Raw genomic sequence first — 27,779 nt, forward strand, 5'->3', positions numbered from 1 at the left:
CATAATTAAATGGAAATGGTACATTCAAGACAGAGCCAAATCAGGAAAGGGTGGGGTTGCAAAGTTACACGAGCAAGTAGCCAACATACCGCCCTCGGATTACATACCACCAGAAGTGTCTGAGAAACGCGAGTCTCCCGTGAAATGGGGAGTACCATATGGTGATTTGACCGTAGAGCAGACAGAGCATGCCTGGTTTACTGATGGCTCAGCCCGATATGTGGGAACAGAGCGATACTGGAAAGCGGTGTCATATAATCCCAAGACAAAAAAGATTTTGACGACGTCAGGGAAAGGGAAGAGCAGTCAGTTTGCAGAGCTTTACGCAGTTTACCAAGCCTTGAAACAAGAGACCCCTGGTCGATGTCATTTGTACACAGATTCATGGTCAGTGGCGAATGGGTTGGCGGTGTGGCTGCCAACCTGGCAGAAGAATGGGTGGAAGATTCATTCGAAAGAGTTGTGGGGAAAAGAATTGTGGCAAGATATTGCAGAAATGCTATCACAAAGTGAAGTCACAGTGTATCATGTGGATGCGCATTGTGCGACAGATTCATTGGAACGTTGGTTTAATTCTGTTGCAGATGAACACACCAAGATTTCATCTGTGGATGCGGAGCCTCAGGAAGACGATTTGGAGGGTTTGGCCAAGTGGGCTCACCAGAAATGTGGGCACCTTGGAGAAAAGGCTACTATCAGGTGGGCACAAGCTCGAGGAATTAGTATTCCTTTAGAGGTAGTGAAAACAGTCATCTTGCAATGTCCGGTGTGCCAACACCAACAGCATAGGCCTATCCCTCAGATTGTTCACGGCACGTTGCGAAGAGGAAAGTTACCAGGTCAAATTTGGCAGATCGATTTTATCGGTCCTCTGCCAATCAGCAAAGGTTGTCAGTATGCATGCACTATTGTGGATACTTACTCTGGATACATGATGGTTTTGCCATGCAAGCGTGCCACACAACTGAATACCATTAAGTTGCTAGATCAGATCACGTTGCATTACGGAGTGCCTTTGCAAATTCAAAGTGACAACGGATCACACTTCAAAGGCAAATTAATTCAGGACTATTGTCAGGAGAAGAGTATAGAGTGGCTTTACCACGTGCCCTATCACCCGGAAGCGGCAGGGTTAATTGAAAGAATGAATGGGTTGTTGAAGGAACAGCTACGTAAGTCTGGAGATGGCAGTTTGGCAGGTTGGCGTGATCGCGTGTTTGATGCGGTGCAAGTGTTGAATAATAGACCGGTGAACAATCATGAGACTCCATTGTTGCGACTAATGACTCCTGCTTTACAGATTCAACCGAACCTAGTTAGAGAGACTCTATTGTACTGGGAGATTACCCCGGGCTCTTTAGCTCCCTATCGGGCGACTCCCGAGTCAGCAGGGGTAGACTTGCATTCTCATGAAGAAATCAGATTAGACCCGAGAGGGATTGTTGTGATTGAAACAGGGATTGGGGTACAAATTCCTCCAGAGCATATGGGATGGATTGCCCCTAGATCTGGACTAGCATTGAAGGGAGTTCAAGTGCTGGGAGGGGTCATTGATGCTGATTACCAAGGCGAGATCAAAGTCATCTTGATGAATAGTGGGGACCAAGTGTTACCGATTCATAAGGGTGATAGAGTGGCTCAGTTAATTATCATTCCTGTTAAGTTGTCCATGATTAAAAAGGGGGAGCCTCCCACAGTGTTAACTACCCGTGGGGATCGTGGTTTTGGCTCTTCAGACAGTATGATACCGGGTGCAAAGGTGTGGGTCGAAAGGCCAAGTGGTCCACCCGTGCCCGCAGATGTTATTGCATCAGGCAAAGACCAGATAGTTTTAGTAATGGAACCTGGTAAAGACAAATGGCAGTATGTGCCCGCAGACAAATGTTACCTAAGGGAGTGATTTTCAACACTGATATCTCTTTTCTGGGTTTGCCTTGTAGATCCTGTGTCTGGCTGGTGTGATTGTGGGACTAAATGGACTCCATTTGGGAGAGTCAAACGGCATAATGCTCCGGATAAAAAATGCCATGTCTGTGCCAACGATCAATGTGAGTCCGATGATGAGGAGCAATGATGTCCGAAAGCAACTCGATACCGATGCCAAAAAGCCAGCCAGACCAACGACATGGATTCATGGAAGGCGACGAAAACGTCAGGTGCAAGTCCAAACAACATCGATGCCAGCTATGCAAGAGGCGTCTTTAGGACGGCGAAAATATTCCCCGATGATTACCCAAACGGAGAATATGTGGACGTACCTGGCACAACAAGTACTTAACATTACGCACTTTTGCTTAACCGATGTGCCCAATGCTGAAGCTTTACTAACTACATGTTTAGTTGCAGTGCCAACGCCAGTTCCGGTTCTAAAGCACATTTTTGGCGTCACACACAATGATTCGTTAGTTCAAGATTCCGATATCAGACAATCTTTTTCCGTCTATGAGTACTGCAGGTTTTGCACGGAAACGGATCGCAAATGGAGAAATTTGACACGTATTATAACCTACAATATAACTCAAGGCGATGTGTGCTACTTTATGACCTGCGATGCTAAAGAAATTGGCAAATGCCAACAGCTAAATTTAACCAAACAGAAAAATCAAACTGTGTTCGAGAAACGATTGTGTTCACGAGTTCCAAGCACATGTACCAGTGTGAATAATACTATGTCTTGCAATCATACCGTAATAGCTGCCAGTCATCTAAATCATGTGAAACTTCCAACAGGATGGCTCTTTTCATGTGGTAACATCACATACACTTACATTCCAGCTAACATTTCTGGAGGTCCGTGTGCCTTAACTCGATTAGGACTAATGATGTTTCCTTTACACCCAGCAATATCTCGAAACAAAAGATCAACTTTTGAATCTGTGGGTCTATCCCCCGATTGTGATTCACATGTGCATTTGCTATCAGAAGCTGAAGTTCTAGCATTAACCCTTTCATTAGTAGGAGTTTGGGGTTTATCTGCTGGGGGATACAAGTCTTTGATCAAATTAGCATGTTTAGTAGTAAAAGGACTCAATCATACTTCTCAAGCTTTAGAAGAGTTACTCCTTGACAGCAAAGTTATTAGAAAAGCTACTTTGCAAAACAGAGCTGCTGTCGATTACTTATTGCTGAAGCATAATTTAGGCTGTAACGCAGTTGAAGGTATGTGTTGTTTCAATCTAAGTGACCATTCACGATCCATTGAAAGTCATATTCGAGGTTTGAGGGATCTCATTTCTCAAGTGTCCCAGGAGCAAACTGGGAATTGGTGGGATTGGTTATTTTCATGGATTCCTGATATCGGAGGTACACTGCGTTATGCCTTTGCTTGCATTTGTATTATATTAGCTATCATAATAGCGTGTTGTTGTTGTATTCAATGTATTCCCAACTTGGGTTTAATATTTCGGCGGTTTCAAAGGCCGCCTCCTTTACCACTGGGCTATGGAAGGTAAATATCCAAGGGTGGATTGTGGTGTTCGAGCTAAAAAACATGGCGCTGGTGCGCAGTGCATTCTGGGGGAACTCAGAGCCATGATGGATATTTATCCATGCCTCAGTGGAAAGCTGCACTTGCTTTGCGAAACAACATGTTTTCAACGTTATTCGCTGATGGGTTTGGAATGCAGGCCTTCTCAGCCAAGGACACGGCGCTGGGAAAGCTAAGATCCGCAGGTGCCGGCTGGTACCTGATAACGAAGTTTGTTTTGGTTTGCTATGCTTGCGCCAAGGTTTTGAGATGAGTTATGGAATTGTTTTCCGGGGCGCTTAGGAGAGGGAAGCGCTCTGCTCCTTGAGGTTACTGTCGGTTGACCCAGCTGGCAATCAACGGTCACCCATCAATGCGCAAGCGCATTTGCCAGAAGGTTCGAGAAGGTGCCACCCCTTGTTGAGGAGGGCATATATGCGGAAGCCCTCAACGGTCAGACGGGACATGCACAAAGACCTCAGTCGGAGGGGGGACGCCCTGGTCCGATATACCTGTGGGCTGTTGTGCTCTTGGCCTGGCTGTTGTTGGGGTCTTTCAGCCGCTTCTGGCGAGATGAGGTTTTGTCAAGATACGCCCATGGTGATGTATTCCTGCTAATTTCCTATGATTTATCTGATTTATGCTTGTATTGTATATATGCCTAATTACGAATAAATAGCCGTATAAGTGCTACTTACTCTCTAAGCGTGCGTGTGGTTGTAAGTCATTGCGTTGTCTACCTGCGTTCAAAGTATTGGCTCTGCGGCTGCGCTGGTGATAAATTACTGTCCGTGCACTATTGGCGAGCAATACATGTTTTGGCTCTGCGGCTGTACTGGTGATAAATTACTGTCCGTGCATTTGGAGAGCAATACAACCCCCTAGACTGTGCCCTCAGCTCAGGCTCCTACCCCAAAACCCACCTTTACAATCCAGGGGCGAGACCTGTATCATGTTGAGGTCACTCCCAGGACACCCCCTCTGTGCAGCTTTGCACAGCCCACAATGCTTCCTTCACGAAGTGAGATGTCCCCATGGCGCATAGAGCGAGGTAACAGTCAGTGGAATTTACCCATCACCATTAGGAGACGCCCCTCCGAATCCCGCTTGACTTGGGCCTCCTCTGGTGTGACCCGAGAGTGCAATATGATCCCCCACTCCACTTTTTTATTTTTTTAGCAGTTTGAGGACCAGTAGCACTGACCCCACCGATCTCCCCATGATCGCTATTTCCTGCCCTCACCTGTAATGCGTCTCCTGAACCATCAGTATGGCGAAGCCCAGAGAGCCCATTGCCCTGCTTACAAGGGAACCCTTAGTGGGGGAATTGAGTCGCTGTCGTAAGTGAGATCATCACGGTCTGAGTTAATCACGTTGCCCGCGTGTTCTCCATTCTCCCCTCTGACAACCCTCGCTCCTTCCCTGCAATGCTTCCTTGGTTTTCCCTCCCCCAAGTGTCAGAATTCTCCCTGCCTCCTCCCCCATAAAACCCCTGCCTTCTCCTTTCACCTGGCTCCCGAGCACTCCTTTCTCAGTTAAAGTACCTCCCTCACCGACTTGAGCCCAGGAAGCCCTCAAGACGTCTTGACAACACCAGGCCAGCAGTGCATGGTATCCACCCAGCCACCCCACTTTGAGACAACCATTGATACTGCTAAAAAGCCCCCCCCTCGCCGAAACTTTAAATTGACCACGACTGCCCAGTAACACTCTCCAAACATTTCAAATTGAACATTGAAATGCCCCCCCCCCCCACCTCTCCCTTGATCCCCCCCACACCCCCTCAGTGCCCAACCTTGACGACACACTAACCTCCCCGGGACTACAGCTTAAAGACAACAGGCAGGGCTCCTCAGGAATTGGGACTGCCAGCTTCCGGAATTTATGGGACCCTGCCATTTTGACCCTTGTCCCTTTGTTATTGAACGCTTTAAAAAATGTGTCCTCCTTTTCTGCCCCTCACGGCAGTGGACCCACCCCAGACTTGAGATGTTCCAAGGCCTCTGGGATCCTGGCGACATCTGTGAGCCGGTATGGCACCCCTTGTAGCTTGAATGACAAAGAGAAGGGGGAAACCCCATCGATATCTGATGTCCTGCGCCGAGAGAGTCCGAGTGACTGCCTCGTCAGCTTCCAGGATCAGACTTATGCAGGAACCCAGCCAATCAAAAAACAGCCATGTAACATTCAAACTTGGGGGGTTGGCAATCCTTCCAGGACAGCCATCCTTCCAATTTGAACTGGATTCTCACAGTCTGACTGGAAGAAAAGGGCTGCACAGTTTTGGATTCCTCCCTCGCTTCTTGCCTTCACAGACACTCTGGGGCCTGGGCGGGAAATCCACAGGATTCCCGCCAAAAATAAAAATAAAAAAATCACACAAAGGAATTTCCCACCCCAGAGGTCAGGAGAAGGAACAAGAAAGGTCAAAGAACGCTGAAATGGTGAAAAAAAGACAACAGTGGCCATTTTGGTAAAATGAGCACCCTTGGGTACTCTTTACAGGGGCTGTGGAAACAGCCCACGGTAAAGGTGCTCCGAATTAATAAAAAGGTACACTGCCACCAGCCATTAAAGGAACGTTTGTCCTTGTAACTAACAAGTTACTTACCACTGGTAACGTTCTTTCGATTGGATGTTCCTCCCATGTATTCCTCAACTTATAATTATCCTTCCAGGATTAGCTGCTTTGAAAAAATGACAACAGTAGGTGCTGTGTGCTGTCTCGTCAAGTCAATGTCCCTCGAGGAACTCCGTTCGACTATCAACGTCATCATCAGTATAAATAGCGCACGCAGCGCCTGTTGGGTTCAGTTCTGTTTTCCCCCTCCTGTAGAGGAATTACCAGGAGTACCCTAGGCTCCAAGCAAGCATTAAGTGTAAGAACACGTAAATTGTACGGCGGGCTAGGCTGGGAGGGGCGATGAGGAATATGTGGGAGGAACATCCAATTGAAAGAACGTTACCAGGGGAAAGTAACTTGTTCTTTGAATGGATCGTGTACGGCCACGTATTGCCAAATAGATAGACTCCCAAAGCAGTACTATTTTGGCGTTGGGAGTACTAATTATATTTAACTGTTACCATGGACAGAATGAAGGACCGCTTATCCAAATTGTCCTTCCTGACTGGAAGATGAATCCAGGCAGTAATGTTTCACAAAAGTGTGAATAGACGACTGAGTGGCCACTGAACAAATATCTTTGACTGAGACACCTCTCTGAAGAGTAGCAGAAGTGCCCCTTGTTGAATGTGCTCTTAAGCCCTCCGGCGGGTCTTTGCCCGCTAATCTGTAACTTTGCCTAATAGCCAGGATGATCCATCTGAATAGGGTCTGTTTAATAACAGCTAAACCCAATTTAGGGCCTGTATAGCCAACAAATAATTGGTCAGTATGACGAAATTTAGCAATTCTTGACATATAAAAATTGAGAGCCCTTTTTGGGTCCACCCTATGCATTCTTTCCTCCTCCTCTGAAGCATAAAGAGGTGGATAGAAAGTTGGCAAATTATTTTTTTGCGGCAAGTGGAAGTCGGAGATTACTTCAGGGAAAAAAGTAGAAGGTTTCACCCTGAGAACAACCTTGTCTTTATAGAAAACCTCATGTGGGGGTTTACAGGAAAGTGCCAGCAACTCGCTTACCCTGCAGGCATACGTTATTGCTATTAGCAAAACAGTTTTCGGGGGTTAACAGTCTTAATGGGCATGAGTGTATAGGCTCAAAAGGAATGCACGTTAGAAATTTTAACAGCAGGTTAAGATCCCATACAGGGACTTTGAATGTAACTGGTGGAAATACATTAGTAAGACCCTTTAGGAATTGAACAATCAGAGGGATCTGAAAATATGACTCCTACTCTGAAAAGCGCTTGAAAATAGATAGCGCCGCCAGATAACCTTTAGTTGGTCCAATCTGGAGCCCCAAATTCGCCATAGGCAACAAAAAAGAAAGCACCAGATGTGTGTCACATAGAAAGGGATCCACATTCTTATCCCTGTACCAACTGCTGAACTTGTTCCAACAGCAGCAGTACAAATATTTTGTTGCTGGCCTTCTGGCCGAAAGAAACATCTCCATTACGTCACCTAGGAGGTCCCAATCCTTGTATCTCAACCTCTCAGAAACCATGCGTGAAGGTTGAGCATCATGACCTCTGGATGGAGAATCCGACCCTCCTCTCACAAGAGAAGGTCCTCTCTTTGTGGAAGATGCATTGGAGGGCAGATGGACTTGTCCAGCAGGTCCGGGTACCACATCCTCTTGGCCCAATCCGGAGCAATTAGGATCATGGATTTCCCGAACTTTCTCAACCTCCTGATCACATGAGGAATGACGGGGACGGGAGGAAACGCGTACAGCAGTGGAAACTCCCAGTCCACTACAAACAAGTCTCCTAGAGATCCTCTTGGGGGAAATTCCCTGGAGCAGAACAGTTCACACTTCCGGTCGACACTGGTCGGGAACAGATCCACTTGCGGTGTTCCCCAAAGGGTGAAGATCTTTATAAGGACTTCCTAAGCTAGTTCCCCACTCTTGGTAGACTGTGCTCTGCCTGTTCTCATCGCAGACTAGGTGAACTGCTGATAGAGAGATTCCTTCTTGAATTGCCCAGAACCAGAGCTGCATTGCTTCTCAGCACAGTGGTAGTGACCCTACATCTCCTTTCTTGTTGAAGTAGTACATGGCCACTGTGTTGTCCGTCATTATCAGGACGTTCTTTCCCCATACAGAGGGCAGAAAGGCCTTCAGAGCTAGTCCGAATGCTCTGAGCTCCAAAAGGTTGATGTGTAGTTTGGACTCTGATGGAGACCAACGACCGCTGATTTTCAGTTCACGTAGGCTCCCCACTGCGTGATAAACGGCGTCTGTCACTACAGTTATCTCCTGCCATGGTTGCCAAAAAGATTCTCCCTTTGGAATGCTGTCCCTGCAAGCCTAACAAAGAAGGTCTTCAGAGACTCTGCTTGGAGCTTTCAGATGGTATGACATGCTGCCTGAAAACTGGGACCATTCAGTCCTGAGAGCCCATTGGAGGGATCTCATACTGAGGTGGGCCTCCGACACCAGAAAAATGCAGGATGCCAGGAGACCGAGCAACCTCAAAAAAATCGAAGGCTGGAAGATGCTGGGCACTCTGGAATTTAGTGATCATCTGCAGAATATGTTGAGCTCTCACCTCGAGTGGTGAGGCTTTCCCAGAGGAAGTACCCAGGACTGCTCCAAAAAATTGGGAGTCTTTGAGATGGTAGCATGTGGAACTTCTTATAATTGAGGGAGACGCCCAGTCTGTGGAGAGAGTGGCAGGTTACACCGAGATGCTCCAGGGCTTGTTCGGGTGAACGCACCCTGATCAGCCAATCGTCCAGGTAGGGATGGACGTGAATCCCCCTCCATCCTGAGACTCGCTGCCACTACCGCCATTAACTTGGTGAAAACCCTTGGGGTCGGAGGTCAGCCCGAATGGCTGAACTCGAAACTGATAATGAGAACCGCCAACCTCAGGTACTTTCTGCGCTTTAGATGGATAGGCACATGAAAGTAACTACCTGCACGTCCAATGATACCATCAAGCCCTGGAGTTGGAGAGCCTGAAGGATTTGGGAAACAGTAACCATCTTGAACTTGTCCTTCCTGTCAAACTTGTTCAAGTTTCTTGAGTCCAAGATGGGTCTCAATCATCCGTCCTTTTTGGGAATTAGAAAGTATGGGGAGTACCAGCCCTTGTTACTTTCCACCACATGAACTGGTTCTATAGCACCTTTCTCTAGAAGGATCAACATTTCCTGCAGATGGAGCGGATCCGGAACTTTGAAATAGTTGTTTCCCGGTGGATGATCCCGAGGCCCCTTTTGAAAAGGAAGGCAGTAACCTTGGGCTACAGATTTCAGTGGCCATGAATCTGAAGTAACGCCCCACCATTCTTTCAGATGCTGAGTAAGTCTGCTTTCCCATCGGGATCTTGTGAATCAAGGTCTCATAGAGGTTTTGAGGAAGCAGCTGAGGGTAAAACTGCCGCTGCTTGGGCTGGCCTAGCACCTCTCTCTCGTCCACCACAAGGGAATCTTCTCTGACCTCTTTGATTGGCTTGTCCTCTTCCTCTTCCAATTGAGGAGTAGAATCGAAAGGACTTACCCCGCCAAAAAGATGAACCGGAGTAGGGGTATTGAACTGTCTAATGGCAGCGCTAAGGGATATAGCCGGCGCTGTCAAGGTGTGCAGCCTTTCCAAACTCATCAGCCTTGCTGCCAAGCAGCCTCTAGCCGTCAAAGAGCATATAGAGTAATTCGACTGCACATCTGGAGCAAATCCAGACTTCCTCAACCACACAAATCGGTGCAACACTGTGCTGGTTGCCATGGATCTGCTGATGCTGTCTGCAGTAGCCAGACCTGACCCATTGCCTCCTTACCATCCCTGATAACAGCTAGGAAGCCGTCTCTTTGTTCACCTTCCGCCATAGCTACGCAGTCCCAGAGGGTAAACGTAAACCTTGATAAGGTACAAGTTGAGTTAGTTGACTTTAATGCCATACTACCAGCAGTAAATGTTCATGCCCAGGCATCTACACTCTTATTATCCCTATCAGGAGGGATAGAACGGTATGCGGATTGCTTAGTAGATGTAGCAGCTTGAACCACAAAACATTCTGGTGTTGGATGTTTTGTCAAGTACTCTTGCTCACTGCTGGATGGCCTATAGTCTCTAGCAAAATGTGTATTCACCGCAGCCTCTGGTATCTCCCAGTTTGCTGAGACCCTTTTTTGTAGTGCAGTATGAAATGGCAAAATGGGATATTTTTGGGGACCCTGATCCAAAATATCTGTCAGATCATCCTGCTCAAAAGAAGGAGTAGGCCTGCTCCAACCTAAAAACAATCACATTGCTCATCAGGTCATCATACAAGGAGTCAGCGTGGTCAGTAGGACCTGGTTTACCAAATTCCAGTTCGGGAGAGGTATCTAAACCTCACACCGACTGGAGGTTATCATACAAGTCTTTTAGCCTAGACTCTTCCGAGATCAATTCCTCTGGCACATTAGGGGTGCCATATTGTAACCCAAATGGTGGCGTGTCATCATCGGAAGGTTCATCATCTTCAGAGAGGTTAAAGGCTTTAAAAGGGAAATCTCTCTGACTTTGCTTGCATAATTCTATTTGCTTGGACCGCACCCTCATTACCCACAACCCCATATTAGACAGGAACGTGCGCGTTTGCCCACGCACGTTTGGGAAAACCCTGTTTGGGAAAGCCCTGTTTGGTGAAGGGCTGTCTGTGGCTGCCAGAATATTTGCAACGCGGAAGGACTTCTGAACTTTTAAGCAAACAGTATGGTCTTTACATTGACTAACAGACATCAAAGGATCTAACCACACCCAAGTGAAACCGGACTTTCACAGAGTGAAACTTACGTGTTTATCTTTTCTTTGTAAGTGCTTTGTTTGCATAATTCTATTTGCATGGACCGCCCCCTCATTACCCACAACCCCATATTACACGGCAACATGCGCGTTTGCGCACTAGTTTGGGAAAGCCCTGTTTGGAGAAGGGCTGTCTGGGGCTGGGGACGGTGTAAACAGTTACCTTCCGACTGCATTTGGTGAGTGAACTGTCTTGTTTACATTCTCATCGTTGCTTAGCTGCTTGCCCGCTAAACAGGATATCTGACATGTCATTTAGGAATATAACGAGAGGCTGGTGTGTATCTACACAGATTTTGCGGATTGCTGGTATTATATGCGTGGGCTGAGAAATAGCGGCGCCTATACATTGAAAACAAATATGCCGTCTAGGTTGGCAAGACTACAGCTGGTGAAGCAAACTCCCATAAAAAGTGTCACGGATTCCCGTGACGAAGACGGAACTGTATTTTCATGCGGTAGAAGCCTTAGGTCAATTACAGACATACAAAGCTTCTATCCAGTAGAAAATACTAAGTTGATGGTAAATGAGATGCATGAGAAAATACTTAGAACCCAAGCCGCGAGAAGAATGGATACAAGTGAACGAACACCTCATTCAAATGTTATCGACTTAACTATGGAAACAATTACCAGATCAGCTTGTTCAGAACAAATAATGACGCAACCAGCGACATCCAAAAGTAAACCTAATGAGATAATTCAGAGTAAGTAGCGGAACACGGCAGAAATGGTGAACTTAATAGATGCATCCCTACCAATAACAATGGATTTGATAGTTAGAGATTCACCTAGGAAGAACAAAAAAACCTAATGATGGCGAAAAGAAAACGAAAAAATTGCCCCTTCCACGTTAACACCTGTGAGTAACATGCAACCCATGGTGAGACCTATGCATGGACTGCCTGAAATAGGAGGTAATTACTGATGCCATGTCTCAGCCAGATTTGTCTCAATCTCCAGATATGTTTGACAATGGCTCAAATAATTCATCGCCATTATCCATATCACTTGCAATCAATAAAGCAAATAACACCCACCACATGTGAAAGTTGTGCGGTTGCACAACAAGCGATAACTTCATCTATTGGCTTGTTGGAAATGACTGACAGCTATGAACCTAGCGCTGACCTCCATGTCAAGGCTTTACGATATAATGGATACATAAATACGAACGAGTTTAGTGGAAAAAATATTGTGGAACCAAGAAAAATCAAGCCTTAATCAATTGGAATATAGCGCAAGGATCATAAAGCTATATGAGGAATGGCAACAAAATAAACAATTTTAAACTGCTAATAGTGAAGATGAAGTTATGCATGAGGATTGTGATCCTGTAGTCATGATCATTGAAGACGATAATCTGAGTAACCTGAACGGAATGAGTAAAGAAAGACATTCAATGGGCAAGCAGACCCATGTTACTAAAACAATAATTACAGGAAAATTTGATAATCCTCAGGTGGTTGATACTGATGTAGCTAATGTTGCGAGGAGCTTAAACTCTAATGCAACAAACTCAGATTTCTAATTTGCCATTGGTGGGGAGCATAGAGAAATCAATTAAAAAGAAACCGAAAGTGATCAATAAAAAACTGATGAATAAACCAGTGAAAAACCAAGAAGATATATCTATTTTCCGTAAATCAATGAGAGTCGAAAGCTTTTCTGCAAAGAAAATTACAACCAACAAAACAAAGACAACAAACTGTAATAGACCAATGTAAGACGAGACAATTCATTAAAAGTTTGACAAAACCCAAACATTAAACGCAAAATTGCTAGATATAATGGAACCCCTATAACCAGTGAAAATCAATATCGACCATTACAAGATTGGCATGAACCATTAGATGACTTATTACATGAAATTGATGTTAAAAAAAATATATCAAAAACACCTATAAATCTGAGCAATCACGAAGCAGTAAAGAAAATATCATCCCAGAATAGTGGACTGACCAATCTAAAACAAAGATTAGCCCTAAAAGACATATCTATACAACATCTAATTCCGGGACATGATATAAAATGCTCTGTTGACCAGTCCATGGACAATGGACAACAGTCGCATAGACACTATGGCAAATATTTTCATGCAGAAAGTGATACAATAAGAGCAGCAAAACCACAGAATAATATGAATAATACTGAAACCCGTAAAACGGGCCCCTTACTTCATACATTGATAATCCCATTCAGATCACATTCAAGTGAGATGTACGACTTGAACAGAACATCTATACTAAATATATTTGCAGACATTCCTAGCCTAGAGGATCTGACTACCACAGATATAAATCAGATATAATTTTATACAAGTCTGATTTATCCATTGCTAAAATATAGATTCAATGTGGCGTGGTTTTGAATCTGATATGGCAGGCCAGACGAGATCTGTATGAACTTGGTTTTGAGCTCACATACGTATCAATGCAGGAAAAAGGATGGGGAAAAAAGAAAAGAGCAGGCGTTGGGAGGAAATATGAAAAGTGTGAATACATTTCTGAATGGAGAGGAACAACATACAAACAAATCTAGATATGATCGACTTGAGACTAGAGTCTACTGGAATCAAAAGAATGAACAACATTGATTAAGGGAAATATTCTAGCCACCAAATGCCACTATATCTAAGACTATCAAGTTGGTGAGTTGGACTACGTGTGACCATAAGCACTTGATCAACAAAGATTTCAATCTTGATAGGTTCGATATCGTGGTAGTACAGGAGACTTGGCTAGTGAATAAACCCATATGGGATAACTAACAATCACTATACTGGCTATTCAATAGGCAAAGAGTAGACCGATGGCTGGCCCGTTAATAGCAACTAGAATGTCATATAAACTAGCTTTGACTAAATGGGCGGAACCTAATCCATTTACGATGTTGGCACGAATCTCATATAATACTCGGGTTATAGCACTTAAAAACATACTGGAACCACGCTAGTATATCAGACCATGGTTTTCTAGCGGAAATGTTTGATCTGATAGTATTCGAGACAAAGGTAAACGCAATCTTGGTCATGGGGGTTTTAAATATACATTGCATGTCAAATGAAAAACATCAGAAAATAGCACTAACAAGATGGAATAAACGTGTAAATCTAGACAGCTGCTGATGCTTAATGGCACGATTGCTGGTGATGTTCCGGCACAATCAACGTGGCATCGTCTGAACCAAAAAGACTTTATATATACAGATCGCTCCACGTTTGCACAAATAGGTCAATTTGCAATACAAGAACAGCAGGTTAGTGATCATAATTGACTATGACATGGACGTGTCAAGATCCTTCAGACACAGATAAATATATGAGATTAAAGATCGAAATACCCAATGGCAGGAATCGATTAAGGTGGGCTCCTCACCACCTGAGCGAATTGAATGATTGCCCGAGTAATTCGATTCGAGAATAAAATTGATCTCTCTCTTGATGGGCTTATATATATGCTCTTTTATTATTTAGAGATACACTCTTTGGGAACCAAAAAGTATTGTTTAAACACAAACATATTTGATCCGGACATCAACCTACAAAAGACATTACTGCGTAAAGAGATTAGAAAACTTAATAAACTCTCTACATCTGTGCAATGCAGCAAAATAAAAATTAAGATTAAAATATAAAAACTGGATTAAAAGCAGAAAAATTGCACATGTATCAACAAGATGGCGAGAAAATGCTGCAAGCCCTAGCCATAAAAAGCTTAGGTGCTATATGGCGACAATTAAATCAAGTAACCAATGCGCCTCAAGCTGCCTTAACCATAAACGCTGGTGCCTGAGCAAGCTTGGATTGAGTACTTTACCAACCTGTATTCGCCTGAAGAGAATAGCGAGCACAAACATCAGAAATACCAAAGTAGGATTAGAATTTAATATAGAGGATATTATCTTCGACATATCAAAACTATCTAACTCGAGGGCCCCAGGACCAGAGGGCCTGTCGAATTTTATATTTAAGGCTAACCCGATATCCTGGGCCTGGATATTAAATCTCATCTATGTAGAAGCTCTAGATTTACAAACTATCCCAGCAATGTGGCGCAAATTGATAATTGTGCCCATATTTAAAAAGGGAAGTTGTCATGATCCAGGCAGCTATCGACCCATCTAATTTCTGGATGTGCTAGGCAAACACTTCTCAAGACTTACCTTGAGAGATCTTACTCGATGGATCACCACACAATCTATGTCATCCCCACCAGACGGGTTTCATTCCAGGAATTGGCACGTCCATTAACCTGACAGTTATTACGGCAATCCAACAACAGATTGAACGCGCCAAACAATCCATATATATGGCCTACGTAGATTTTAAATCTGCATTAGATACTGTAAGCAGATCTCGTCTGCTATCTAAGTTAGTGAAAGATGAATGTCCAGAACCACTAGTGGTGCGGATCACGCAACTTCATACAAATACCACCATCTGAGAGACTGACACAGGAAGGTCTCCTGTCTGGTCCTATTTCTACATTTCGGGGAGTTAAACAGGGATGTGTATTAGCTTCTACCCTGTTTAACTTCTATATAGCAGACATGGGAAATGCCTTTGCGTCTGAACAATCAGACCCTCCTTTGCTCGGTACATCGTCGGTAGCATGGATATGCTACACGGATGACCTAGTGTTATTGTCCAAGACCCCACGTGGTCTTCAGAGTTTACTGAATGTTTTGGAGAAATATGCAGCCTCAAATTACCTAAAAATAAATGTAGAAAACCAAAGTAATGTGCTGCTATCCAAAAACACAAAGAAAGAGAAAAATGACTCCAAACTGGCATCTAAATGGAACCAAACTGGACATCATAGAACAGTATAAATATCTTGGAACTATCATTAGTGGTCAAACTACTGATCAATCATATGTATAAGAAATTAGAGCAAAAACGAATATGATAACATCACCGGCAGTGATAATTCAAAAATAGATATGGCAAGTTCTCTTGCTCAGCACTTGTACACTTTTATAAACAAAAAGCAACTGCTATTGTTCTATATGGGGCTGAAGCCAAACCACAGCAGAATATGAACTTTTGGACAAGAATAGAGGGCACACATTGGAATCGGGTATTAAAACTACCTAAAAGCCAACCAATGGCTATTAGAAGATTTGAAATAGGCCCGTCTTCCTTATATGCCCTATATTCATGGAGAGTTTTGAGTTTATATAGAAAGATGATAAATGTATCAGATGGGAATCTATTGGTAAACAAAGTATCCAAATATATGCTACAATCAGAGCATACATTTCCGTTGCAATGGAGAAACCACGCGGTAAATGTAATGTATGCGGCAGATATCTCACAGGATTTGCTCATGACAAATCCAACTAAAGTGAAAATAAAACTGTGGAATGCTGATTGTATACGGACTACAGAAACATGTAAAAAATATTGGGTATATAAAGAAAATACCTTTGTTGAAAAAAAGATTACGAGAAATGGAATAATATTTACCAAGTCCCAAACATCGGTATGTCTATATGACCCATCTAAATTTGTGCAAAACTAGGTAGATTTTGGAAAAACGTCAGCAGATTAAAACGTGCGACAGCTTCTGTAGATTCTGCGGCAACCAAGAACAGCATGATACTTTGTATCATTTATTTACAGAATGCATAAAGTTGATCAACAAAATGTAATATTGAAACCCTATTTCATATACTACCGATTATTAACATCTGAAAGTCTGTGATTAAACGGTTTCATTCCAAACTACAGTGGGTACAAGTGGCAATTGCTAAATTCATAATATCACTAAAGTTAGATGAATAAGGAAAACTCGCCAAATTATACAAGTTGACCTATACTTTAATAAGTTGAGAATGAATATATTTATGATGAACTTCCTTGATCTTATTTTAATATTAATTCGTGGTATATTGCAATAATGGACATAAATATGCAATTCTCTTCCTTTTTAATGTCAAGTGCAATGTAACGATACGTACTAAGTTAACTCAAATTTAATAATGTAAAAATAATGTTATATTGTATTATTTTATTCTTTTATCTTGTCAAAACTATTGAAAGGTAGACTTTGAAATCGACGTCTCCGACGCTAAATGTGTTCGCTAAGGCATCGTTGACTTATTTTTTCCAAAGTAACCCTTGATGGACTAGATTCCTGACTTGTCGAAGCCCTCAAACATTAATTGTCGGATCGATGCTGTACCGACTTATGGTTCGGTTTCAAAGATTTCATCTTCGACTTCCCTTTGTCTTGATGCAGATCGACAGGGGCATGGGCTTTTTGCTTGACCTTTGAGGGGGTTGTGCCACATTCTCAAAGATTTTAAGCATTTCTGAACGAAATGCATCCCATTTTGCTGGGGAGTGCGACTTAGTTGGACATTTGATTACTTCAGCCAAGGAATCACTAGAGGTCGAAGGTGACTGACGCCGTTTTTTGGCTTTCTTCGAAGATGAAGAATGGGGCGACAGACTTCTCGATCGTGATCTTTTAGATATTTTCCGCCGAGGAGAATCCCTCAACTCAGTCTTTCTTTTTGAGCTCTTCGAAGGAGACTTCGAATGCAACCTCCCCACCGCCAATTTACTTTTATGCTCCCTGAAAGCCTTTTCGGTCATCGCCTGACAGGAGCCACAGTCGGAGGTATGGTGACCAGTACCAAGACACCACAGACATATGCGGTGGAGGTCGGCGATCGACATCTTCAATCCACCGTCTTGTCACTTCTTGAAGCCTGTCTTAGGCGTAAATGAAGCCGACGGGGGGAAGACATTTTCGTTGATCGAAAATAGCAGATGAAGTTCACTGAAGAACCGAAGCGTGCCGTAATTCTTTGAAGCGTTAGCTTGGAAAAACGGAACTGAAGCCAACAGGCAATGCATGCGCTATTTATACTGATGATGATGATGTCGACAGTCGAACAGAGGCTCTCAAGGGACATCGACTCACGGCGCACAGCGCCCCCCTGTCGAAAAACAAATTCCGAAGCAGCTGAAGCTGGAAGGATAGTTATCATAGGATGAGGACTCCGTCGGAGGACACAATCCATTCGAAATACTCAGTATCTCCCCAGCATTCCACATAAATTGGGGTGTGCTGGTCTCGCCTAATAAAATGTAAAAAGGGATCCAAAGATCCTTTCTACCCTTGGGAACAGTAGTTCTCACAAGGTTAGCCAGAGAAAGTTAAAAGGGGAGCCCCTAGGGCAACCCAGCAACAACAGGCAATTATTTCCATGTTGTCAAAGAGGATAACTTTGAAAGACATTATGGAGAGTCTTAAAAATGACACCCATGAAAACAGTAAAAGACTGAGTGTCGAAAAAGGTTCCCACTCACTGAGGTATAACTAAAAAGAATCTACCTGTCCAGCAAAATGTTCTGACACAGCTCAGGAAGATTTCTCATTGATATGAAAATCTTACCTAAAATTGGTGGATAAGGAGGAGTAAGACGAGTTGTGTGACTCATTGTGGGAGCATAAATGTTTTTTCGCCATATTGTGCCCTCCCTCTCGTATGGTTTCTCTGGGGTAGGATACTCCATCTCCAGCTCCAAAGACGCGGACAACATTTCAACAGGGGACCACCTACCTCCACTTTGGTGAGCCGCTCCCTGAGGTTCACTGACTGATCAGCCCCATGGTGCTCCACATCATGGTGCACCATGAGAAATCACACACAAACATTGTGCAGGTCAGTACTGGACCTCTTGGAGATGCAGTCACACCAGTGCTTAAACCCAAAAGGCTTGGGACTAGTAATTCTGGCGCAACAACATTTTACAAAGGAGTGTTCATGAAAGACAGCATGCTGAATGTTAAAATGGATTTCTAGAATCTGTCTTGGTAGACAGATTTTAGGAGGCCACCCTTCTTTTATGGAACAGGGAACTCCGAGGTTAGCCAAAAGTCAATCGAGGTAAACTTGGAGCAGTCAAGGCTATTCTCGTGAGTTTGTGAGTGGGGTTAGGGGGCCCTCAATGAGTCTACACAATGTAATACACCATAATTCAATTTAAACAGGAATGTATACAAATATAAATATTTATTCTAGGCTTTCTACACAATGAAAAAAGAAACTAGCAGAATACTTAAACAAATATACATTCACCATAGGTTCATAAAAAGCATTCAAATTAGTAAACAAAGAAAGGATGTAAAATAATGCAGTATATGGTGAGCCAATTCACAAGTGATTTCCGTAGCTTAAGAAGTCCAAGCCCTGAGAAGAATGGGGTCTTGCACCCAAAAGTCACAAAGGCCACAATGCTTCTGCCCAGAATGAGTCTTTGAAGGTAAGTTAGAATTTACTTGTGTTGGCAATTGTTGAAAGATATTCAACAATGGTAGCAAGGTAAGTAATTGTGCTATCTTTCAGAAAATACCACCCAGGTTCGATGACCAAAAGGCAGTGGAATGGAAGGCTAGTAGACAAAGAAACTTGTTCCCAATGTTATCCTATGGAGGACAGGAGGGGGACAAATGCCTTGCGTTAACTTACCAATTTCCCCAGATGACCAGTGGGTTTGGTGGGTATAGTGTGTTTGCTGGAGGATGGATTTCCCACTGTTGGTTTCAGTGCCCAGCAGCTGTGGTTGCAAGGGTTCTTCCGGACAGGTCCAGGTGCAACCCCTGGCGATTAAGATATACAAGATTCACTGATGCAGGCCTCTTCATAGGATGAGGGAAGGCGAGCTCAGCAACGGTCTACGCACACAGGCGATGACAGGCTTCCTTCTAGTTGCGTTGTAGTAGCTTCTCTTGGACAGGATTCCTTAATGCTGGGATGCTGAAATGTGGAGGGAAGGTGATTTGTATCACAAGCTGGCGACCACCAAAGTTCTGGGTGCAACTGCGGAAAAGTGACACTAGTTGGTCCCACTACTTCAAGGGCTGAAGCCCTGGTCAAGGTTTTTGGAGATCAGGTAATTCACATGGCTACACCTGCCCAGACACAGCAGCTTTCTCGGGCAAGTGCATGGCCTTATTTGGTTTCCTGTCCTGCCCCAAGGCAGGAAGAAGGCCAAACTACCATCTGGCCAAATAAGTGAAAATCTTGTGGCCCTGCCATTTTAGGGCACTAGCCATGTTTAGTAGCCATACGTGGCAAACTCTAATGTGCACACTAAAAATATTACACATACGGTAGAAATTAATCTGTCACCTACTTGTCTATAGGCACATATAAAAGTAACCAAAAATCCCAAGTGTAAAAAGCTATTGTGATACAAAAGTAACCCCATTGCACTGCATTTTAAGATGCTGTGTAAAAGGTTAAAAAGTCACAAAATACAAAAGGGAAACAGTTTCCCCCAGTACTGATAGTCTGAAGCACTGATCAGTTTCCCCCAGTACTGATAGTCTAAAGCACTGATCAGTTTCCCCCAGTACCGACAGTCTGAAGCACTGATCAGTTTCCCCCAGTACTGACAGTCTGAAGCACTGATCAGTTTCCCACAGTACTGACAGTCTGAAGCACTGATCAGTTTCCCCCAGTACTGACAGTCTGAAGCACTGATCAGTTTCCCCAAAATAAATGAGCAAAAGGCAAAAGTGAAGCTGAAGGCTTTACTTCCCCTCCAAAAAGTGAGAGGAGGTTCAAAAACAGAGCAAAAAGATCAGGGTCCCTAGGAACTATGGACAGAAAGTTGCAACAAGAGAAATCTTTCCTAACACTGGAAAAATAGCAACTAGAGGTAAAGGGGGCATAGTGTTATACAGAAGCGGTACTCCTGGAGTTGAGGAAGTTGAATGCCTCAGATGATGGTAGTCGAGCTGAACTACACCCGCTGGTGAACATTTCCAAGAACAGCTTGCCCCGAGCGATAGCCATCTAGATGAGGAATCTGCATGAGGATGCACTCAGAAATATCTTTCAACTCGAAAACCGATATTTTATGTAATCCATAAAATTAAAAGATGCCATTTTACCATAAAGTTCCTCTTAAAATAAGACAGTAATGAAAGAGATCCTCCTATGACCCTGCTCTGATAGCACCGTGGATTGAGCATATCGGCGGAGATGTGTGGGTGGAAGCAGTGGGCAAGCTTCGAAGTGTCCGTTTTCCCCTATTTATTGATAGTATTATTCATATGCCCTATTTTCTTATTAGGTGTTTGTGCATATTTGTATTGCGTTCAAGTGGCTGATACGATGCTTATCAGAAGGAATGGGTACAGCAAAAACCACTGACAGTTACAAAAGATAAGGATAGCACATTCTTTTGTAAAATACAATCATAACTCACCATCCAGTCTAAGCTGCTTATCATCGAATCGAATATGCCTGGTGTCGTCCTTGATATAGTTGACATCAGTATTGCCCAAATTGTTGAACTGGAATGTAAAGAAACGTTTCTTGTGTCCCGTGGGAAGCTGTCCTTTACAACTCTCTTCACTGCATAATCCATTTTCAGAGTCATTATCTCCCCCAACAGAATCTTCCGACTGGCTGTTTTCATTTTCTGAAGGAAGCTCCTGATCCTGACTAGACTCGTCATCTGGTTCGTCCGTCTCCATCTCACCTGTGGCAGCAAAAACAACTGGTCCCATAAATAAATTGCCTTTTAACGCTTCTCAAAACAACTGTGAATTAAACATTTTAATGCCTGTGTATTTGCCATTTCTCATATGCTCAAGGAAAGACAGAAACAAATAGATGGAAAATGTGTGCAAACATGAACAAATTGGAGTGGCCAAGGAAACAGATCAACAGGACCGAATGACGTTTCATCTCAGTTTTAGGTAAAACGAGACGTAGACAAGAAGGTGACTGACTAACTGGATTCTGCCGACAGGAGTACAAGGGGGAGTAGAGGCTTAAGTGCATACACGGTCAGTTTTAAATAAGCATTCATTAAACAGGGCAATGTGCAACAAGAAAAATACACTTCGTAACACGTTCTCAGAATCAAGATAAGTAAGTAGATACTCGTTAGAGATGCTTCATACACACTTCCTCCACCCTGAGGTGACTTCATTTACTAGGACAGTATTGGCATTGATATATCACTTTTGCATTTAGTAAAATTCTGAGGGTGTGGAAAAGGAAAAGGTTAGGGAAGGAAAAAGGTTAACGGGTTCTCAGAGCATGTGAGCACTTTTCAATCCCCCAATGAAGTCTCGATAAAACCTTTCCCAGCATTATTAGTTCAAGACCAATGCATCACCTATGAGGGTCAGTCGGAATCAAAGTCAATGGGTTAGAAAAGTCTGCATGGAGCCAGGGCAGCCAAAGTCAAAGTCAATTTGAACAATGTCTATGGAGCTGAGGCACTTCTTAGATAGCACAAATGTCTTGCACAAAGTTAGAGAGTTTGTAGGAAATCACTTTTGGGCCACAAGCTGATCTCTGCTCTACACCAACCATTGTGTGGTGTAGAGCAGAAATCAGTTCTGCTAAAAGCAGCTACTGCAAGTCTCAAGTGAGATAATGCGAGCTACAGACAAAAGAGGTAAGTACCCCTTAGTCAGCACAGTACCTTAAAAAAAACACTACACAACCCCCCCCCCCCAGAGGAAAGAACACAGAATAAGCAAAGATAGAATAATGCAGCCCTTGAGAGTACTGACTCAGGGGTGTAAGGCAAGTAATAACCACAATGTTCCTTAAAAGTATATGTTCTTGGGGATAAAAGGGATAAAAGTGGCCTAGGAGTCTATAGGCTCCAAAAATTGACCAAGTGGGAGCAGTGTTAGATACGAATTTGTAGAGTTCAACTTGGTATTAGGTAACGCACCTTTCAATATAGGCCTGCACTACAAAAGTTGGTAGTGTGACTGAGCAGCCAGGCTTATCTTAAGTGGGGTATGTGAGCTGTAGAATGAAATCAGTAAATACAGGGATCCAAGTAAACACTTACGCACTTAGAGTTATAGTATAAATGACATGCATTACTCACTGGAATAGCATTTCTGATGATTGCATTTGCTTAGATTCACATGCTGTGCATATAGTCTGGCATCTAGTGGAAATCCCCGAGTATTGCATCTTTCTTTCAAAGATCGAAAGGGGACGTCGAAATGGGCATTACTAACACTATCCCCAACGTGACGTGTAGTGTATCGAAGATCCCTCAAGCGCCGAGGTCCCTCGGTTGTGTTTTTTCTGTGTGAGGCGGCCTTATAGTCAGCATGAGAGAGTATAGAAGAGACAAGGTGTAAGAGGTCTATTTTCCTTCTACTCCACGAGGGGAGGAAGGGTGGGGTGCATGTGAATCTAAGCAGATACACTCATCAGAAATGCTATTACGGTGAGTAATGCACATCTTCTGATGCTTGTGAATCTGCTTAGAATCACATGCTGTGCATAGACTAGCAAGCAGTAGCCAGAGATGGTGGGATGTGAGAAGGAACAGTAGCAAAGAGATGTTTTAGCACTGCTTGTCCCACCTGAGAATCGGACCTAGAGTGTGTATCTAGGCAGTAGTGTTGTGTAAAGGTGTAGGTGTGTACAGAACTCCAGGTTGCTGCTTTGCAAATGGAATCAAGAGGAACATTGGCAATGAATGCTATGTGTTAGGCAAGATTTGAGGTAGTAACACTGTGGGAGACTACTCCAACCTTGTCCTCTTGGTATTGGTAATAGGTCTGCATTACAAAAGTTAGTAGAGTGACTGAGCATCCAGACTTCTCTCAAGAGGGGTAAATGTGAGCTGTAGAGCTTTAACATCGAAATCCACAAATACAAGAAATACAAGTATCCACTTACACTCAAGGTTTTCTAGTAAAATAATTATTTAACAGCCAGTTTTAAATAAGCATTCTTTAAAATGGGCAATGTGCAACAATAAAAATACAATTCAAAATACTTTCTCAGAATCAAGTTAAGCAAGTAGATACTCTTTAGAGATGCTTCATACACACTTCCTACACCCCGAGGTGACTTCACTAGCTAGGACAGTAATGGCATTTATATATCACTTTTTTTTTTAAAATTCTGAGGTTGGTAAAGAGGAAAGGTTAACAGGTTCTTGGAGCATGTGAGCACTTTTAAATCCCCCAATGAAGTCTAGATTAAACCTTTCCCAGCAATACTAGTTAGAATCCAATGTACCACCTATGAGGGACAGAAGGAACCAAAGTCAATGGGTTAGACAAGTCTGTGCAGGGAGCCATGACAGCCAAAGTCAATTTGAACAATGTCTAAGGAGCTGATGCAATTCTGAAGATGGCACAAAAGTCTTGCACAAAATTAGAGCGTTTGTAGAAAATCACTGTTGGGTCACAAGCTGTTAGGCTTGTGAAAGTCAAAGTAGTGTTCAACTCTTCAAAAAGAAGCTACTGCAAATCTCAAGTGAGATAATGCAAGATACAGACAAAAGAGGTAAGTCCCCTTAGTCAGAACAGTACCTTAGGTTAGAAGAGGATCCAGCTGGCTTCTGTCCTGGTTGCGGTGTTGTAGATCCTGGGTTCCTGGACCTCAGTTGTGGGGACAAGAGGGAGGACGTCTGGAGGACTCCTGCACTGCATTTCGAAGGTCGGCAGCAGATACAGGCTCTTTTCAGTTCAGCTGCACTTTGCAGTTTCAGCTACCGGCAAATAGCACCCCCGCGGATCTTGTTCACTGGATGGGGTTCCTTCACTCCTCGAGTCCAGCACTCTGGTGAGGTGACTCGAGCTTGGGTCGTCCTGCTTCTGTAGGGTCCTCAGGATCTTACTGGAGCTTAAAGACAATGCACCCAACTACGGATTTCTCAAACCCTAGCACTAAGTTCCAGCAGCACCAAAGAAGTACAGCCAGTTGGGGAAGGTCTTCCAGTAAAGTTAGTCTTGGGGTTAGTTGATCCCACCAACCCAAGGGAAGAAGTCGTACTCTCAGGAGCTTCTCTAGTCGATTTGGAAAAGGAGCTTCAGCACTGCAGCAGGGCTTCACCAGGCAGTGCAACAGTCCAGGAGGGTGTTCCGTTCAGTGTCGACTCTGCCTCTTGTCCAAGAAGCCTCGCCTTTATGGAGGTTTCTCCCATTCATGCCCAGCCTAGCTGTCACTCACACAGCATGGTAGCTGTCCTGCAAGGACAGCCAACCAGCCAATCAGCACTGGGTGCATTCAGGTTGCCCTGGAGACTAAGGACAGGGAGTTTCGGGCACCTCCCTCGCTTCCTGCCCTGCCAGACACACTGGAGCCAGAGGTGGGTTTCAGTACTGAAACCCGCCAAAGGCAAAACGAACAAAATGATTAAACCTGGTTTGGCACGCAAAGTAAAACCCAAGAAAGACCTCACAAGCAAGAAATGGCACAAAAAAAAGACTGCAGCCATTTTTACACAATGGTCACCCATGGGGGCTATACTGCAGCTGCGGATTCAGCCTGCAGTAAAAATTCACCATCGTAGGAAAATTAAACCACTGCCACTAGCCATTAAATGTAGTGAGGGCAACATGAAAAATGTAACCAGATAAAGTCGGAAAAGCGGCTACTAGGTAACCCCCCAGCACTCCACATAAGATGGGGAGTGCTGGACCAACATAGGAAAAAGTTAAGTAAAGTCAAGTTCACTTTACTATTCTTGGGAACGGTAGTTCACCCAAGAAAAGGTATTTAGAGGAGAAATCCAAAGGACTTCTCTGTGACAGTACACTGAAGGTGCGGGGTGTCCCTACAAAAAGTAGATGCCTATGGAGTTTGTCAGACTCCAGAAACAAAGAAACAGAGTCCAAATCATGTCAAAAATACATGAGTGAGAAAAAGGTCTCGCTCACTCCAGGCTAGAAATGAAAAGTCCTAAAGTCCAGCAAAAGAGCTGGGGGTCTGTAAGGTTGAAGGGAATTAGCACAGACATGAGAATTCTCCCCAACACTATGGTAGCCTCTGTGCCCCGGGTAGAGGGTGCTCTAGGCGTCAGGGGTAAATCTCTCTTGGCAAGAGTGTAACAGTGCGATGCAGTTTATGATCCACTTGGATATAGCTGATTTAGAGACAGGGTCCCCTTCTCTACCAGCTGCCACTGAAACGAAGAACTGATTTGTTTTTCCTAGAAGCTTTGTCTTTTCCAGATGGTAGATGACCGCTCTCCTTACATCCAGTGTGTGGAGGCTTCTTTCAGTCACGTTAGTGGGGTTTTGGAAAAGGGTGGGTAGTTCTATGGACTGGTTTACATGGAACTTTGAGATAAATTTAGGCGCAAAACGAGGGTGTGTGCTCAAACCATCATATCTTTGTGAATCGTGACGAATGGGTCCTGAACTGAAAGGGCCTGCAGTTCACCACCTCTACTTATAGAGGTGATCTCCACCAGGAAGGCGGACGTGTAGGGGACTGCCTTAAGGCTAACTTTGTGGATTGGTTCAAAGGGTGGCCCCATTAGTCTGGTAAGAACAACATTCAAGTCCCACCCGGGAGCTGGGTTGGAAATAGGGGGATGTTGTCTTTTTACCCCTTCCATAAAGGCTTTAATTACAGCAATTTTCCACCATGAAACCTTGCCCTGGGTATTGAAAACTAGTCCTGAATCTAAGAGGTGGGTTGGGAAAATGACGATATCTTTAGGTGAGCATTCAATAGGATTGATACCCTTGCCATTACACCAGATGACAAAGCGCTTCCATTTGCTGGAGTAGCAATGTCTGGTGTTGGGTTTCCGTGCATCTTTGAGGGAGCTAGAGGTGCCCGAACTCTATGAAAGTTTGCTAAATTGATAGTTTGAGGGCATGGATGTAGTGTTTCCCCCCTGGTCTTTAGACATCATGTTGTACGGGCATGGCAGCTTCCTGGGAGGGGAGACCGACATTGCCATGAGATGGGAGAACCAAGATGGGCGGGCCCACATAGGGGCCACCAGAATCATCCTAACTGGCTCTTGGTTTAGGTTGTGCACTATTCTGTTGAGCAGGAGATTTGGGGGGGGGTGGTCGGAGGGGCAAAGAGCATAGACGAATTTCTTGGACCATGTTATCCAAAGACTGTACCCATTGGCGCTGTTCTGCTGGTTTCTGGAGGTGTAATATGGGGACTGGGCATTCTCTAGCGTGGCGAACAAGTCTATCTCTGGGAAGCCTCATTCTGTGAAGACGTGGAGTACAATGTCCCCCTGTAGCCGCCACTCGTACTCTACGGGTAGGGGGGGAGGTCTCTGCGGAGTACGTCCGTTAGAAGATTTAGACACCCCTGGATCATGTTGTGAAAGGAGGAACATTTTGTGCTTTAGAGCCCCCTTACATATGTTCTGGGACAGTTTGGACAGCCCTAGAGAGTGAGTGCCCCACTTTTTGTTTAAGTAATACATGGCTGTAGTACTTTCTGTGAGGACTAGAATGGTTTTCCCCTGGAGGTGTGTCTGGAAGGCCTTCAGGGCCTTGAACACTGTTAGCAGTTATAACAGGTTGATGTGATTGGATGCTACCGCTAGGGGCCACACAGTGTGTGCCATCTGTTGAAGGAGGTGAGCCCCCCACCCCGTCAGAGATGAGTCTGTGGTGAGAGTGGCTTCTACTGCGGGGGTGGTGAAGGTTTTCCCATGCAGAAGGTTTTCCCTTGACCACCACTGCAGAGACTGAACGAGGGCTGCCGAGACAACCACTAGATCATCCCACTGGCCTGACACCAGTTGCTCGAAAGCCACTCTTGCATGGGCTGCATGCGCAGACTAGCGAGATACTAGGTAAACGCAGGAAGCCATCATCCCCAACAGTCGCACGGTCACCTGATGACTAGCTACACAGTGAGGTATCTGGAATAGCAAGTTTTGAACCCTCTCTGAGTGAAATAGGAGGCCGACTTTGGTCTGAATTAGAGCCCCAGAAATTATTTTACTTGATTGGGGTTTAGGCTGGAATTTTTTCACGTTGATGGAGAAACCTAGGTTGAAGAGATGATCTACCATCTTCTGAGTGTTTGTTTAGCATGAACCTGAGGTACTCTGTGTGCTGGCAACATTGAAATATGAAAATATGGTGTCCATGTGCAGA

At 44.1% G+C, this 27,779-nt stretch overlaps 1 protein-coding gene across 4 annotated transcripts in view; it reads right to left on the minus strand.

Annotated features, from left to right (window-relative positions):
* The window catches only part of USP15 (ubiquitin specific peptidase 15), a 709,686-nt gene that overhangs the window by 200,760 nt on the left and 481,147 nt on the right, over positions 1-27,779 (minus strand). For 2 of the 4 annotated variants that reach the window (XM_069629847.1, XM_069629849.1), the window contains one exon: positions 21,122-21,397. In XM_069629847.1, the coding sequence (XP_069485948.1) occupies positions 21,122-21,397 (276 nt within the window). Of the gene's footprint in view, positions 1-21,121; positions 21,416-27,779 lie in introns of all 4 variants that reach the window. The other 2 variants (XM_069629848.1, XM_069629846.1) reach the window with 1 other exon arrangement.

The sequence above is a fragment of the Ambystoma mexicanum genome, chromosome 12 (genome assembly GCF_040938575.1).
Source record: "Ambystoma mexicanum isolate Mex_15411 chromosome 12, UKY_AmexF1_1, whole genome shotgun sequence".
NCBI classification, from domain to species: Eukaryota; Metazoa; Chordata; class Amphibia; order Caudata; family Ambystomatidae; genus Ambystoma; species Ambystoma mexicanum.